Raw genomic sequence first — 17,170 nt, 5'->3', positions numbered from 1 at the left:
GATAAGATCCCACCAACCCTAGTTCAGACACTTCTTTTGAGACCCTTCCCTTACCCCAGCCTCCTGAGCCCGTGGGTTAAGCTCCACCCCTCTCTGAGCACCTTAAAGTTTGGGGGCTGAATTCAAGCCCAAGACTTCTAAGTAGAGGGTGTGTTGAACGGACTTCAGGAGGCATCTTGTCCTGGAAGAATGGGGGAGAGGTGGCAGAAGCTACAGCTGCTGCCTCCAAGGACATCTGTATAGCTCCCAGGGGACCCTCTGCCCTTTCCCCCTCCCACAAGCCTGGGCGAGCAGGGACCAAGCTTGCTTGTTATCACCTGACGCTGAGCAGCCACTGATCCCATTGGTGGAGCCAGATTCGGTCTGGCTCTCCTTTTCCTTCTCGATTTCTCTGCCTCTCTCTCTCCTCCACGCTGCTTTGATTTCGCTCTTGCCTCTCTCTTCTTGTGCGCTCACTCGCTGGGTTCCGAGCAACGCCGACTGTTTTCTTGACGAGAGCAGTAGCGATAGCTGCCGAGCCAGACAGGAGCTGCCTGTGGGGCATGGAAGCCGACTTCCCAATAACCCAGAGAGGAGCGAGCAAGCCCCGTTGCCTGTGACCCAGGCGTCAGGCTGCTGTCCCCTGCCTGGAGAGCTCATCATCCACACAGAATCTCTCCCTTCCTTCTCTTCCAAGTATCCCTCTGCAGGGCCGGCTGAAGCCAGGTAAGTGCGCTTCTTCCCCCAAACCATCCTGCCTATTCTGGGAGGTTAAGAGCTGCGGCCACCAGGGTCCCGCAACTGTCCTGGCTGTCTACCTGGGTTGCCAGGCCTGGCGACCTTGTCCCCTTTCCCCTAAGTCCTTGGCAAAAAGCTTAACAGCTGGATCTGGTCTCCGGGGCGACACAGTTAGTTACCCCGTGACCATTCTGCGCAGTCGGCGATGCCAAAAGGTTCAGCCGGGTGGGGGAGCTTTCCCTCAGGCATGCCAGTAGCTTTTTGGAATGGGCTTGGGGAAGGGGCCCCAGTGTGTAAAACGTGTCTGCATGGTTGGGAGGAGGCTGCAGGCTAGCTTGCGTAGATAGGTCTGTCTCCACGCAGTTAGGTTCCTTTGGGGTTTCTGACCAGCTTGTAGCATGTTTCAGAACATTTTTACCCGTGAGGTACATGTGTGCGGGGGCAGCGTTTATCTGAGTAGCCTGTGGGTATATGTGGCAGGGGCCCCAAGAGGCAGTATTTTTAGGGGGTGGACATGTCACTTGTCATGTGGGTGAGAGTACATGTTGAGGGAGTACTGTAGCAACCAGGCTGTTTCTATGTGGGGAGGGGCAACTTGGAAGCAGTAGGAGGTGGGGAGGTGGGACGCGTGGGCACAACCCTCTGTCTGTGGGTAGACTTGAGTAGGCGTGCAAACCTGTTGGCCTGTGAAGAATCAGGCTGACCCAATGTGGCCAGAAGCAAACATGTTTTCAAAGTCTGTGCCTTGGAACCTACAAAGGCTCCATGGATAGAACAGCAGAACCCAGGGGAAGGATTGACGCGTGCTCAAATATACGTGTGCACAGGCAGCCGCGTGGGACGCTTGGCCTCTTGCGGGAAGCCGCGTGCATGTGTTGATGCCTGTGGCTCCCTCTTCTCCAATGTGGCTTGTGACAGTGAGGGGCACATGCATGTGGGTATGTGTGGACATGAGCATGTGCAGGTTGGCCTGAAGGCGACAGCTTTCTCAGGGGAAATACCGGGGCTTTCTTAGAATGTGCAAGGCGGAGGGGGGCACATCTATGCGTAGGTGGGTGTGGAGGAATGAGGATGTCTATGAAGGCATAGATATGTGGGCACCCCTTGCGCATGTGTATGTGTGCATGCCTGCCTGTGTGGGGTGTGTGGACATGCTTGCTTAGGGTGGATTCACATGGGAGTGTGGGTGTTCCTAGGGTGCTGCCTCAACCTGTCCCTCACCGGGTGCCCTTCCCTAGGCATCTGGGTGTAGAGAAGCTGGGTTGACACCCACCCTTCGTCCGTGCTGGGTGGCTGCCCTTGTAGCGCCAGCTGCCCCAACTCTCTCAGACCTTAGGCTAGGGTGTGGGGAGCAGCTCTGCCAGAAATGGAGAGAAGAAGAGGTGAGCAAGAGGCTGGCCTGGAGTCTCCACCCACCACCCAAAGCTGGAAGACTCAGAAGTGAGGAGGGATCAAGGCAGAGACAGGTGTCTGCTTGGGGAAGGTGTAGGCTGGCTCCCATGTGGGCGGGAACCACTCAAGTCCTGAGGTGGGAGTATGCGTTCATGGTCGTGGGTGCAGAAAGCCCTCTCAGAAGCAGCTTGTCAGTATCCAGGGCTTTATTAACTCCTTGCTGCTCCATACCTCTTCCCGAAATTTTACACAGTAGGACTGTTTGTTGTAGGGTTGTTTCCAGTTACCCAAGCCCAGTTTGTCTCAGTTTGGTGAGGGCTTGGTGGGTAGGACTCCCATGATTCTTTGACCATAGACTTCCTGTGCATGAAGCCAGAGACTTTTGGCTGCAGGGTGGGAAGCTGAGTTAATAGTGGCCTTCGAGGAACACCTGGGAAGATAAGGCCGTCAGCCATACCCTCACTCCTCTCTATGCTTGCCACCCAGGCAGTCCACAGGTTAATGTAGTGGTACCAGGCACTAGAGCATGCTTAATTGACAGGAAAATGTGGGCTGGATTTTCTGGGAGCTATAAATAAAAGTACCTGATTTTGTAGGCACAAGGTGCCCTCACCCTAGCTCCTGGGCAAGGGAAGGAGCTGCTATGAGATGAGCTGTAAGAGAGAAGCGAGTCCATCCACAGCTGTGTGTCTCCGACAAGCTCCCCACTCCTAGGAGAACCAGGCTATAGACAAGACCAACTGACTCTAGCGCAGCTAAGCACAGTCAGGAAAAATAATGGTGCAGTCCTTTCGTGCCTAAATGGCACAACGTGAGGATAGAGCTGAAGGAATGGCAGTAGGAGGCAAGGGAAAATTCAGTCACTTGAAAAACACTGATAGAAAGAAGAGATAAGTAAGCAACAGGAACAGTTGTATATCATGTGGACACTACACACACACACACACACACACACACACACACAAAACCTTAGTCCACAATAAAAAGCTCAACCTCAGAGTGTAAGTAATTTGCTGGCTGTGTGCTCTTGGATGTGTCAGCATCCCCAACTTTGGTTACCTGTCTGTAAAATAAAATAAAGAGAATAATAGTACCTGTATAGTGCCAGACTTGTGTGAGATGTCATTAGTTTATGTCGGCTCCTAAGAGATGTCAGTGTTAAAGGAATTCTTTAAGCTGAGCGTGGTGGTGCACATCTTTAATCCTGGCACTCGGGAGGTAGAGGCAGATCTCTGAGTTGCAAGCCAGCCTGATCTACAGAGTTCTAGGACAGCTAAAGCCACACAGAGAAACCCTGCCTTAAAGAAACCAAAAGTGACCAGGACTGTGGTGATGTAAGCCTTTAACCCCAGCACTCCAAAGGCAGAATCTCTGTAAGTTTGAGGCCAGCCTGGTCTAAAGATCAAGTTCCAGGACAGCCAGTGCTATACTTGTCTAGACCTCCCCCTCCCTCCCCCAAAAAGACCAAAAGTAATTCTTTAAAAGAGCAAAGTGAGCACATATCTGTTATTTTAGCACTTGGGAGGCTGAGGCAGGAGGATAATGGGTTTGGAGCCTAGGGCTGCAAGCATCTCAGAAAAGAAGAAAGAAATAAGATAGAAAGACAGGAGGAAGAAAAGTCAGCTGAAATCTGTGAAAACAGAAACTATGTCAAAGTAATGGGGAAAAAAAAAAGCTTAAATCAAGTTGTGGCCCATACCACCTGACCCACCGAAGATAAACCCACAGCATTGTCCCTGCACAGCAGAGTCCCTTACTTCTCCCTCCAGTCAACTTCCATGGAGGAGAGAGGCCTGAGTGTGCCCAGGGTCTTGGCACCTGTGGACTCTTGGCTGCCTGTGACCTGCCACCTGCCCCAGTCCTCAGGTTTCAGCCCCTCAGCAGGTGCTTCCTGTGTTCCTCCCCCTCCCTGTCCTCTCCCCTCCCACCCTTTCTCTTTTCACGCCTGCTGGCTGAGGGCCCCTCCCTCCTTAGCTCCATCTGCTGCAAATCTGTCCCTCTGCCCAGTGTTTGCAACATTCCCACTGCCTCGGCCACCTGTCAGGGGCGGTCTGCTCTGAAGACCCTGTAGGGAGAGCTAAAAGGCCCCTCCAGGGGATACCCTGTCTCACCTCGGGTCCCTCCTACCCAGTCTCATCCCACTGCAGGCTTTTCTATAACATTTATGAGGCAGCGGTATTTGATGGGTTTGCAAGACTCCACCTCACCAAAGCTCTGTGATGGGAGGGAGGTGCTAACCTTTCCTCTGGCCCTCAATCCCCACAGGAGCCAAACCAGAGGGGAGCATGGAGCTGCTGTCTACCCCCCACAGCATCGAGATCAACAATATCACCTGTGACTCTTTCCGTATCTCCTGGGCCATGGAAGACAGTGACCTGGAGAGGGTCACCCATTATTTCATTGACCTGAACAAGAAGGAAAATAAGAATTCCAACAAGTTCAAGCACCGGGTAAGTAAAGGACTTCCTGGCCCCTCTCCCCAGCCCCTGTTCTACAAGGAAACAAATTGATGGTCTCTCTAAACCGAGAGGGAGGAGCTAGCAGCTGCCTGGGCAAAATTCAGAGTCTTCTCACAGGGTCATTCTGCCAAAGTGAGCTAACCATTCAGAGCCTTCCTGTCTTCCTTGGTAAAAATGGAATGATCACGCCACCCTTGTAGAGCTGTTGAAAAGATTCCATGAGAGATGTTTTCATGCTCTTTGGTCCAATGCCTAGCACAGCTTCGACAACGCAGCTCCAATGCTGTTTTTCTCTCCGTGGCTAGAACTTCAGACAGGAGCAGAGCATCTGGGGGTGTGTGGGTGGAACCCAAGACCTCACAGATAATGTTCCAAACCTCCATCAAGCCCAGAAGTTGTGGCTGGGCGAGCGGACAGCCATGGCCCCTCTTTAGCTGGGCATATCATGCTGTACACAGGCCCAGGGATTCTCTGCCCCTTCCCTGCCCCTTGCTCTGTTTCCTGGGTATAGAAAAGGCATGCAGGAGTCTCTCCTCAGTGTGTCCCTTCCCCAGGTTAAAAGCCACCATAGAGCAGGTGGGAGGAAACCTCTCATCCTCTCCAGCTGCATGCAGAAGCAGGGAAGAGTTCAGTGCAGAAGAAGCTGGCTCGCTGGGTGACAGCCTTGGTGTGGGCGCTCTCTCTCTCTCTTTCTCTCTCCCTCTCTCCCTCCCTCTCTCTCCCTCTCTCCCTCCCTCCCTCCCTCTCTCTCTCTCTCTCCCTCCCTCTCCCTCTCTCTCTTCCTCTCCCTCTCTCCCTCCCTCTCTCCTTTTTTCTCTCTCTCTACCTCTCTCCCTCCCTCTCCCCTTCCTCTCTCTCTCTCTCTCTCTCTCTCTCTCTCTCTCTCTCTCTCTCTCTCTCTCTCTCTGGATCTAGCTCCCTAGATCTGGGTGTCTTTTGGCAGGCCAGTTGCCACGGTGATGTGAATGTTCAACACCACCCCCTTGGCCCTCCCCCCAAAGAATAAGGCATATTTTTCTCTTCCTCCCTGGCTTCCCAGCATTTGCCGTTGCCGTGGAGACAGCACTGCAGTGTGCAGATTTCTCGAAGTCTCCCTCAAAAATGAAGGTCTTGCCACCTTCAACTTTGGGGCTCTCCTCCCAATTGGCCTTTCCCACTAATTCTCAAGAAAATGGGGCATCAGGGGTCTTGAAGGAGGTTACTCCAAGCCACTGCTTGCTTCTGTAGTGAAATGGCACCTGGGACACAGAGCGCTGACTCTCCTTGGGAGGAAGAGGAGAGACCTGGAATAATGCCAGGATCAGGTGTGCCCTCCAGACTGATGCTTGGTCCTCCATCTGTCCCCCACTTCTCAGGACGTCCCCACCAAGCTTGTGGCCAAGGCCGTGCCTCTGCCCATGACGGTGAGAGGCCACTGGTTCCTGAGTCCCCGGACTGAGTACAGTGTGGCGGTGCAGACAGCGGTGAAGCAGAGTGATGGGGAGTACCTGGTGTCCGGCTGGAGTGAGACTGTGGAGTTCTGCACAGGGGGTAAGACTGTGTTAATACCCATCTCCATAACACAACTGCTCTGGGGTAAGACTGTGTTAATACCCGGCTCCATAACACAACTGCTCTGGGGTAAGACTGTGTTAATACCCATCTCCATAACACAACTGCTCTGGGGTAAGATTGTGTTAATACCCGTCTCCATAACACATCTGCTCTGGGATAAGGCTGTGTTAATACCTGTCTCCATAACACAACTGCTCTGGGGTAAGATTGTGTTAATACCCGTTTCCATAACACATCTGGCTTGGTTGCATTATTGAGGGCCCAGCATACTCAGAGACACCTGCTGCACTCTGGGTGCTATGTTTAGGCCAGAGGAAAGATACAGAGGCTGCTTAGACAGATATACACTCTGCACATTGGCAATACCACCCACTTTTCTAGCTTGGGCCAAGGAGGAACAATTACATTTTTAAAGTTGTTGTATGCACACATACATTTGAGTCCCACAGACACCAGATGAGAGTGCTGGGCCCCATGGAGCTAGGGTTACAGGTGGTTGTGAGCCATGCCAAATTGGTCCTGGGAATTAGACTCTGGTCCTCTGCAAGAGCAGCAAGTGCTCCTAACTGCTAAGCCCTCTTCAGCTCCAAGAATATATATTTGTAATTGTGGTAAATATATGTAACGTTGAGCTGACCATCTGAACCATTTCTAAATATGGTGGTCTTAAGTGGTTTTATATTGTTATTGTACAGCCAGTTTTCTGAACTTCTCCATCTTGCAAAGCTGGAACAGTATACCCTCAGAGCCATTGCTTCCCGTTTTGTCCTCTGGGCCCTCTCTACCGCTATTCTTTCTGTCTTTATGGTCTTTGACTATGAATGGTGACTCATATGAGTGAAACCAAGTATTCGCCCTCTGATGAACAGCTTATTTCTTTTACTAGACGATCAGTGATATACACGGGTGCTCTATCATTTGTCAGAATTTCCCACTTAAGTATAAGCAGTATTATGTTGCATTGGATAGATCACAGTTTTTGTTCAGTAGTCTACTAGTGATCATCTGGTAGGTCGATGACATTTTGTTTGTCCTAAGTCTCCTCTTAGCCTGGAAAAATGGTCCCATCTGATGGTCTTGTAAGGTCTCTTAGGCAGAGTGTAACTCACAAATTCTAGCATGAGAAAAACAAAACAAACAAACAAAAAAAAAACACCACTTTGCATATCGCCGATAGCCAAGGAGCTGCCCCAAAATATTCTATCCCTTTGGTGTCCATGTGAGATCTGCTCCAGATTGCTCTCTGTCACAAGGAAGGGGACAGAGAACATTCTTTGCCCTGGGGCCCCCAAGGCTGTTGGCTCCATCCTCTGCCAAAATCGATGCCCCCAGTCTCCTTGAGTTGCCGCTGCTCTACTAGAGAGGATCTCTTGTGCTTTGAAGGAGAGGTGTCTTGGTTTGCCCCACCTCACCCCACAGAACTGAATAAACAATGGGTGTTTAATTTAAATTGGTGATCTGAAAATGCTATAGCTAGGTCCAGCCTCCTCTTTCCAGAGACCAAGCGAACAGAAATGTAGAGGCCACAATTAAAATGTAGAGGCCATCTTCTCGAGTTTGTTTCAAGGCACTGTCTAAATCTGCCTCGACCCCAAGGCCCCAGGCTCAGCTTCCGTGGTGTGGGGCTGGGGAGCAGGCACATTTACTCTCCTGGGATCAACCTTCTTTATTTCTCCCAAATAGAGAGCTCAAGTAGACAGCTAGAGCCACAGTCCTTCTATGTAAACTCTTGCCAAATCCAGGCTCTGTTCTTTGATTCATCATTAACTAACACTTGTAATTACGCTTAGCCACCATGTTAGTTGTGGGACCGGCTCTCGCCTCCTGGATTTAAGGGCCCTCCCAGAAAGACCTTGTATTCTCCTTCTCGAGTCTTTACGTTTCCTATCTGTCCTCCTTTCACATAAGGGTGTCCTGAGATGACAGTCTTGGAGCCCCTAGTGTGATAACAGGCAGTCCTCAGTCCTTTCTGGACTCAGAGAGACCCTGGGCCTCTGGCAACACTGACACTGAAGTGAACAGCAGACAGCTCCTCATGTTCTCAGCCAGGGCCAGCTGACCTGTCCCCACCCGAGTCCCGGCTCTTTGAGAAGCTCTCCTGGTCTAGAGGGTGATGCTGCCTGCAGGCTCGGTGGGCAGTGTGAGGAGAAAGAGGACGTGATCGTGCAGCTGATGGTTCACTCACCCCGCTCTGCCTGGATTCTTCCAGACTATGCCAAGGAGCACCTTGCCCAGCTGCAGGAGAAGGCTGAGCAGATCGCTGGCCGCATGCTCCGCTTCTCCGTGTTCTACCGCAACCATCACAAGGAGTACTTCCAGCATGCCAGGTAGGGCACGTCGGAACTGCTAGAGCCTTCCCAGAGCCTCCTCCACCCCAGAATGCTGAGGCAGAAGTATAGCTGCAAGTTTGGGGCCAGCCTGGGCTACATCCTAAGACCCTGTCTCAAAAAATAATTTTTTTTTTCTAAGTGACTGCTAATTTGGGGTTGAGGCTAAAGAAAGGTCAAGGACATTGGAGTAGTGCTTCCTGGCAGAGGACCCTGCTGGCAAGGCTTGGTCAGGTCATACGTTCTGGGACAGTGCCTTTGCTGGGGTCTATCACACACTATTAGTTATCTCTGCATTTCAGGACCTAGGAGCGCAGGGGATGGGGGTGGGAAGGCAAAATGAAAGACTCTTAGCAAGGAAGGCTCTGGGGAATCTCAGTCTTTTAGCTTCTGAGTTGAGTACAGAGGAGTCTGAGGTACCAGAAAACCATTCAGGGCAAATCTTTTAGGATGCTGAGAGAACTGGGTATGAGGAGGCCAAACGACGGGCCTTGGAGGGTCCCACCCACATGGTCCAACCAGAGCTGCCTCAGGCTTGTCCACATGTACATGATTTTCTTGTGAGGAGAGCAAGGGAGCAGGGGAAAGACAGGCAGACAGACAGACAGACAGACAAGATCTGGTACTTCAGCCTTCTGAGGTTGAGCTCAAGGCACCAAAGGGCCAGCCAGTCACTTGTCTCAGGACAGCCAGGACCATGCAAGCGTGAGGCTGGGCCAGGCCTTGTCCACCCTCCCCCCAAGCCTGCTTCAAGTCCATGTCCTTCTAAGCTAGGTCAGGGCAATCTGCCACTGTTACTGTCTTTATCATTACTGGCAGCTGGAGCGGGGCGTGCCCCACTTGCCCTAAGAAAGCAGCAAAGAACTGGAGTCTTTGGTATTTGTATTAAAGAGGCAAGAGTCCTGTTTAGGCTACCCCCCACCACCACTTTTTTGTTGTTGTTGTTCAGAATGAGAGTCAAGGCGCACCCACCTGCGTCAGGCTCCCTATTAGGTGGCAGCACACAGGCTAAGGCAGAGTCTGCTCTCATCCTCAGAGTCTATCTAGTCAGGGAGACAGAACGAAAGGACTTCATGTCCTCAGGTAGTGGAGGCTGTAAGCTAACAGGAATGCTGGGAGTTGGGCTGGCTCACTCCCCTTAACTACACATTACAGCCAGGCTCCGGAGAGCAAGCTAACCCACAGCATTTCCCCCTCTCTTTGGCATTCCTCCCCGGCGGGCAGGACCCACTGTGGGAACGTACTGCAGCCTTACCTGAAGGACAACAGCGGAAGCCATGGCTCGCCCACCAGTGGCATGCTGCACGGGGTCTTCTTCAGCTGCAACACGGAGTTCAACACCGGCCAGCCCCCCCAGGACTCCCCTTATGGCCGCTGGCGCTTCCAGATCCCTGCCCAGCGCCTCTTCAACCCCAGCACCAACCTCTACTTTGCGGACTTCTACTGTATGTACACAGCCTACCACTATGCCATCCTGGTGCTGGCACCCAAAGGCTCCCTGGGGGACCGCTTCTGTCGCGACCGGCTGCCCCTCCTGGACATTGCCTGCAACAAGTTCCTGACCTGCAGTGTGGAGGATGGAGAGCTGATCTTCCGCCACGCTCAGGACCTCATCCTGGAGATCATCTATACCGAGCCTGTCGACCTGTCCCTGGGCACCCTGGGAGAAATCAGCGGGCACCAGCTCATGAGCCTGTCCACTGCTGATGCCAAGAAAGATCCCAGCTGCAAAACCTGCAACATCAGCGTGGGCCGCTAGGGACTCTTGGGGAGCCCGAGGGCTGGGGGGAGATGACAGGAGGGTGGGGCGTGTGATGGGGTATGGCTTAGGTTTGGGGAGCTGGCTCTCTCTCCCCTCTCCCTGCTCCTTCCACTTGTTCACTCCCCCTCCCACGTTATGTTGGAGACAACGGAAGGTCTTAGTTAGCATGGCCCACTGGGGAGGGGCTGGAGGACTTGGAGGGGACCGGTTCTCCTTTTCTGTTTCCCTCTTCTGTTTTTGACCTCCCCCGAGTCCTCAGGCATCTCCCAGAGTCCTCCCTGCGTCCTGGGCCAAACACCCATGTGTAGCCTGGCCTCCATGTAGATGCAGAAAGCTGTGGGGTACCTCCTTCCTAGCCCCACCCACCCCACTCAGGGCCACCCCCAACAGCCCCCTTCTTACTCAGCTGGGCCTGAGGGCTTTGACTTCTCCTGGTCAGGCCCCTCCCTCTATAAATAGCCTCCTGCACTGCTGTCTTACCCTGGCTGCTCTTAACCCTCAGAGCCCACATCCCGCATGGGAGAACTGTCCATCCCTTCCGTCTCGTTGCTGGGCCACTTGAGATGCCCTCCTACTCTCTGGGAAATCACTCTCTCTCGTTTTTTCTAGTTTGAAGGGCTCGCTCTGGTCTCTTGAGATTTTCCTTTCTTCTATCCGGGGATGATTTATGCCTCTGCAAATCTTCTCCTTGCTCAGAGAGCACCAGGGTCTGCGAAAACAGCGGCTGGGGTCGAGGAGGGGGAAGGAGACCCCTGAGACCTGTTCCTCAGCCAGAAGCGGGCCACCTCATGTCTTGATGGGCCTGACAGAGCTAGAGAACCGAGCGTGACCCACAGAGCCCTGGCACCCTGCCCAGCTGCGCACTCTGCTCCCTCACTAGCCCGCACTGCCGGAGAGTCACGACTGTTCGCGCCATGTGAGCCAGATGTCCGGCTCTCCATCACACCACACCACCCCAGCTCTCTGGGCTGATCCCCTGGGGAGTTCCCGATGAATTCCCCCACAGCTCCCTGTGTTTTCATCTTGTTCTTACTGTTGTCTGGATCAGGAGGACGGGGAGGGTGGACTCCCTGAGACAAGACAAGCAGGTGGAGACAGAATAGAGGGAGGGATTGTCATGGTAACATTTTCAGGGGTGACAGAGATGATACACCTGATACATCGGTGAAGGACAGAGGAGCTGCCAGACCCACAGGGCCATACCTCTGAGGGACTGTGAGTGGCTGGTTACCCAGGGCTGATAGACAGTCGGGTACCTCACTGGGGTGGGCCAAGAGATCTGGGATCCTGGAAAATGTATGAAGAGGTTTTGACCCCCGTGGCCCTTCCCCTCTGCTGACAGCATTGCTGTGGCCGCGGCCTGCTGCCTTGTCCTGTGTCCCCGGGTGGGGCACACCCTTCTGTGCTGTGCTTGCCATACGCATCAATAAACCACAATGGCCCAAGGGCTCCGTCTGTCTTGGTCCATTTAGACGGCTACGATGAAATGCCATAGACTTACAAACTCTCACCATTCTAGAAATTGAGAATTTCCTAAAACCAAGATATCTTCAGATGTAATGTCTGGGGAGGTCCTGCTTTCTGATACATAGACAGCCATCTTTGCCTCATTTCTGTGTGCCCCACACCTCCTACTAAGATGGAAGGGGTGAATAAGTTTCCCCAGCCTTAAATTTCTATTTTCTTTTTATGAACATGTCAGTGTACCACGTACACACCTGGTCCCTAGCCAAAAGAAGGCCCCGAGGACTGTGAGCCACCAGGTAAGTGCTGGGATTTGAACCTGGGTCCTCTGGAAGAGTAGCCAGTGCTCTTAAATGCTGAGCCATCTCTCCAGCAGGCCCTCTTTTTAAAAGATAGGATTTCTAGTCAAGTTAGCTTCCAACTCTTTATGTGAGACGCACTTGTACTTCTGATCCTCCTGTTTCTGCCTCCACAGGGCTGGGGTTACAGGTGTGTACTGCCACATCTGGTTTATAAGAAGCTGGAGACCGAACCCAGGGATTTTTGCATGCTAGACAAGCACTCCACTGAGCCACACCTCAGCCTACCCCACCCCCCAGCCTCTTTCATAAAGGCACTAATCGCATCCATACGGCCCCACCCTTAAGAAAGGCAAAGCCTCTTAACCCCGATCACTATTGAAGTTGAATTATGACATGGGCTTTGGTTTGGGGCATATGCAGGGCGATCACAGTAGTGCCTCCGAGACTGAGGAGAAATGGATGGAGTGCCTGAGTTGCTCTGTTCACCAGCGAGCTCACGCGGTGATGCCACCTGAAGCCACGTGGACATGCCCCAAAAGCAAACTCAACAGCATCCTACAGTGGGCGGCAGGGCTCAGAATACAGGGGCACAGTTTTCCCCCGTGGAAGACACAGGCGATCCTGTGGTCTCACCCTGCACTTCCCAGATACTGCACTGAGGTATCTAGGGAGGTCTCTTAGGGGAATGTGCCTAGAATCCCTGGACCCCAGCCTGGCATGGCTCACACCCAGTGCCACCGGATTTCCCTCTCCCAAGAGTCCTGTGTCCCCTCCTCCCTGGCAGGAGTCCTCGGCTGCAGATCTGAGTCACCTCTGTGCCTATTATTATAGGCTTATTAAAACGGTTCTCAGCTGCAGTGGAAATGTTCCAGAACTGTCAGAAGCACCTTACCAACACTGCCTGAGTCACGGCCAGGTTTGCGTGTGTCATGGGGCATGGCCACCTTGGGATAGAGGAAAACTGAAAGGCAGTTCACCTCAGCTGAGGGCCTCTGCTGGCAGTGCTCCTTCCACATAGCAGCGAGGCTTGTCCACACGGTGTGGTATTATCCCCGCCCCACATAAGAAACTGAGGCACAAAATTTAGAGGCTTCTTGTACCTGTCTGTGTCAGTTCAGAAACTGGAATCTTACCTTTCTGCGCCCCCTGTGGCTGCCTCCTTTAGAGTACATCAGTTTATGGGACAGTTAGACCCAGGCAGGTCCTATCTCCTAGATAGTGGCCCTTTCCCCTGCTCTTCCAGCTAACCCAGAATGACACCAGGGGGCGCAACAGAGTCACAAATGTCACATAGGCTTATTTTAAAGGTGTGGGTAGCAGTGAGTTCAAGATTGAAGGATGGGGGGTGGATTTTTTCCCCCCTCTAGGAAATGTGGAGTCTCGGAGTCCTTAAGAGGGTGGACTTCTATCTTCCATTTGAACACCCTTCTGGGTCTCTTGGGAAGAGGGATTGACTTTCAGTCCTTATTCTAGGAGACAATGGTGGAGAAAGAAAGCCTCCTTTCTCCAACTGGATGGCTGGCCACTCAGTACCAGCAGAGAGAAAAGTGTCAGAGGACCCACGACAGTCTGTGCTGGCATTCTCTCTAGCTTAGGGTCTAGCCTGACCCAGGGTAAGGAGATGCATACTGCAGGCACACCATCCATATAGGAACATACACACCTTCCCTTGGGATGGCCTTGGAGGAAGCATAAGGGGCTCAGGGTAAGGCCCGGGGCAGACTGTAGCGGAGGGACCGGAGTTTGTCTCCAGTGCTGATTGTAAAGGGAAGTAATGGCTACTCTCAGGATTATAGGTGACTGTCTCCACTATGCAGGCACAAACACGTGGCCACGCCCCTTTCCCTCTGCACATATGACTCCCTCGTTCCCCTCTGCACTGCTGTGCACTCAGCTTCCTTACCTCCTCTTTCCTCCCTGGCCAGTGTCTATACCCTTAATTCTTGGTGGAAAAGAGTTCTGTCTGTTAGAGCAGAGGAACAGAAGGCCAGTTTCAAGGGCTTCAGAATTCCCTCTGCCTTCTGCCTGTGGCTTCTCTGATGTTAGGAAGAGAGGTAGCTAGAGGTCCCAAGGAAAGGGACAAAGAGGGGCTGTACCCTGAAATGGAGGGAGGCCCGATTTAGGAAGCTCTGCCTGCCGAGGTGATTGCCCATAAAAGTGTGGCTGCAGCATCTGGAGAAGATTGGAACCAGATGTTCCAGGATGGGGGCAGGGAGGGCGGCAGGCAGGAACAGCAGTTCTGGTCAGGAGGAGGCTGGGTTGTGTGTGTGTGGGGAGCAGTGGGGTAGCGCGCGTCACTCTGGGGAGAACACCTGGCTGCCCTCTTTCCCCTCTAGTTCTCCAAGGCAGGCGCCACTGTTTTTGCAAACTGGAGCAGCCAAACTTTTCACAGATTCCAGAATCCGCCTTGTGCGTAGGGACAATCAGGCACAGGGTGGAACTTGGGAGGTACCCAGAAAGGCTACCAGCTGGCCAGAAATATGTCCTTGCTGCCCCACAGGCACTTCCTTGCTAAAGGCTGGACATCCTCTCACCCTAGTGGAAACCAGTGTACCCAGAGGTGTGTATTCAGACCAGGGAAAGACAGCAGGGCAGAATGAGGAGTTACTTAGCAGAGAAAGCCTGATCATTAAGAGCCTGCTATTGGCCAGACAGAGGGAAAGGCTGTCTTCAGAGAGGACTTCCTTTCTTCACCATAACCACATCAGGTGTTTCTGCCATTAGCATGACAGTATGACATGACCCAGTCTCAGAGAGGTTAAATGAGGCATCCTCTAACATCACACAGCACCCAGAGATAGAACTAGGGTCTGACAATGTGTTGGTGGTAGTGAAACTTGGGACCGTTCTGTTTTTGAGAGTGAATATGAGGGGAAAGGTGAGGGAAAATGGTGGTGAGGGCAGAACTGGGTGCCCAGCTTTCCTGATTTGACAGTAGAGGCCATGGTGGGCTCTGGGTTCCTTTGAAAGAATCCCAGAGGTTTCCCCAGACTGGGCTGCATTCTGGTGGCATTAGAGCCAACATGGTGGGGTTTCTTGACTGTCTCTGACTGTATCAGGAGGGGAACTGATGGTAGGTAGCAGGTTTAGGGAGCAGACACCCAGAAGTGGGTCACCTGGTCAGTGTCACAGAGGTAACTGTTTTTGGGGTGTGCTGGCTTCACCGCCAAGGATTGAGAGGTGTTCCCAGGCTGCACAGTTGGGAGGCTCTGTGGCTGGCTTCTCTCCTGACTCTGGGACTGGAGGTGTGGTGGAATGCCTCCCAGGCTTTTCCATAGCTGGGTATTTAGGTCCTTGGGACACCCATGGAGATAGTACAGGAGCCACTGGCCTTCCTCGGCCATGGCGGCACAGGTATAGCACTGGAGTTGACCCAGTTCAGATTGCTAAGTATTTACCGGTGAGGGTGGGCTGGTCCTGGAGAGCACCATGATTTACTCAACTCTTAAAAAACATTTCTATGGGGCTGGAGAGATGGCTCAGTCGTTAAGAGCGCTGACTGCTCTTCCAGAGGTCCCGCGTTCAATTCCCAGCAATCACATGGTGGCTCACAACCATCTGTAATGGAATCAGATGCTATCTTCTGATGTGTCTGAAGATTGCTACAGTGTACTCATATGCATAAAATAAATAAATCTTTTTTTTTTTTTTTTTTACAAAAAACCTTTTTCAAAAACAAAAAACAAAAAACAAAAAAACACAAATGTTTTCACATCCTGCAGTCAGCTTGGAATAGTTCCCTAAGGAGGAGAACTACTCTGCAACCTCCTCTACCAATAATACCTCTGGTATTGTGTCCTTAAAGTCCTCCTTCTCCTCCCCTTCTTCTTCATCCTCCTCCCCCTCCCCCTCCTTCCTCCCTCCTCCTCCTCCCTGCCCTGTTGTTATTCCTGAGAACCCCTGCCCATCCCCTCCCCCACCCCGAGAGTGGAAGAGCCTGTGCATCTCAGTGGCTGGAAGCCTCTGGGTTTTGACAAGGTTGTGATCTTCTTGGCTCCTCTGGGCATAGGCCTTGATATCTGGGATTGCATTCCTTTGGATTTTATAAGAACCTGGAAGGCTGGTAGGGAGAACTGTGACCACTATGTATTCTTACCTGAAGGAGTCAGTAGGTGATTAGAGGGGATGGGAGATGCCAGGCGACTCCCCACATTCAGGAATCCTTGCCTTCTGCTTGTGGTCCTACGGGCTGTGCTGAACATCCCTACCACAGGAGGGGAGTCAAGGATATATAACTAAGATGCTATAGCACCTCTGGGCATCTCCTGTTTACAGGCAGGTCTCCAGAACCTCATCTATAGGTGTCTAAGGGGGCGTAGCTTCAGGCTGGCAGGGAAGCGTTGGGTGTTCTGGGAGGACCCGGGGACACTGTCTACTTCCTGCTACTGCTTTCTGCATTAAAGGCCTATATGATGTCCGCCATGCTATGCTGCTCCCTAGGGGTGCTCCAGATGGCCTGGTAGAGTGCCTCCATCTGCCAACGGGAGGAGCTTGGGAGTGATGGAAGTCTTGTCTCAGGGCAAGCTGCTGGCTTTCTCAGGCATCAGGGTAGAGCTAGAGTGGGGAGACAAGCCTTGTCCCACTTCTCCACACTCCAGTCTGGGCCTCACGGTTGGCAACAGCAGGGAGGAGGAGGAGGAGTCTGGACAAGACAGTAAGTACCCTTTGTCGCCTGGGGAGAGGGGCCCAAGCTGGAATGTTTACTCGGTGACGGCTGAACCCGTCCTGGCTACCCTCTCTGAAAGAGCAGGATCCCCAGCTGGCTGGCATGCAGCATCTGCGGGTCAGGAACGGACCTGTCTTAGCTGATGTAGCCCTTCCACTTGTAGTGGGCTTGCCAGCTAGACATTCTCCCCCCCTCTCTCCTCCCTCCCCAGACCAAGAGCCAGAAGAGCCAGATGGACAAACATACTCTAAGCCTCTTTTATATGCCTCCTCCCTCCTCCAGACAGCCTCTTTATAGAATGTTCTACTCCTGTTGTGTGGGAGAACTATAAGCAGCGTGTGTGTGTGTGTGTGTCCACCCCAGTGCGAAATCACACCCTTAGGAGTTCTGGAATGTTGAGGAGAAGGAAGGGCAGCCACCAGAACCAGGTGTTTTGGCTCCATCCTGGCTTCAGACACCCAGCAAGGCAGAACATCTGGAAGAAACCACCATGCCCCCGCATCATAGACAGCATCTGGCACAGGATA

At 52.6% G+C, this 17,170-nt stretch overlaps 1 protein-coding gene across 1 annotated transcript; it reads left to right on the top strand.

Annotated features, from left to right (window-relative positions):
- The first annotated feature begins 261 nt into the window (after positions 1 to 261).
- On the top strand, positions 262 to 11,659 carry Phyhip (phytanoyl-CoA 2-hydroxylase interacting protein). The gene is made up of 5 exons (XM_052191008.1): positions 262 to 705; positions 4,375 to 4,559; positions 5,924 to 6,098; positions 8,332 to 8,449; positions 9,674 to 11,659. Exons 2-5 carry the CDS (start codon positions 4,395 to 4,397, stop codon positions 10,206 to 10,208), a joined length of 993 nt encoding a protein of 330 aa, XP_052046968.1. The 5' UTR covers positions 262 to 705; positions 4,375 to 4,394; the 3' UTR covers positions 10,209 to 11,659.
- Positions 11,660 to 17,170: the final 5,511 nt, after the last annotated feature.

This window comes from Apodemus sylvaticus, chromosome 8 (assembly GCF_947179515.1).
Source record: "Apodemus sylvaticus chromosome 8, mApoSyl1.1, whole genome shotgun sequence".
Classification (NCBI taxonomy): domain Eukaryota; kingdom Metazoa; phylum Chordata; class Mammalia; order Rodentia; family Muridae; genus Apodemus; species Apodemus sylvaticus.
This window is presented reverse-complemented; position numbering and strand designations above follow the sequence as displayed.

Coding starts and splice junctions, on each gene's coding strand:
- Phyhip (XM_052191008.1), top strand. CDS start 4,395: ATGGAGCTGCTGTCTACCCCCCACAGCATCGAGATCAACAATATCACC. Junction 6,099..8,331: donor TGTGGAGTTCTGCACAGGGG/GTAAGACTGTGT, acceptor GGATTCTTCCAG/ACTATGCCAAGGAGCACCTT. Junction 8,450..9,673: donor GAGTACTTCCAGCATGCCAG/GTAGGGCACGTC, acceptor CCCGGCGGGCAG/GACCCACTGTGGGAACGTAC.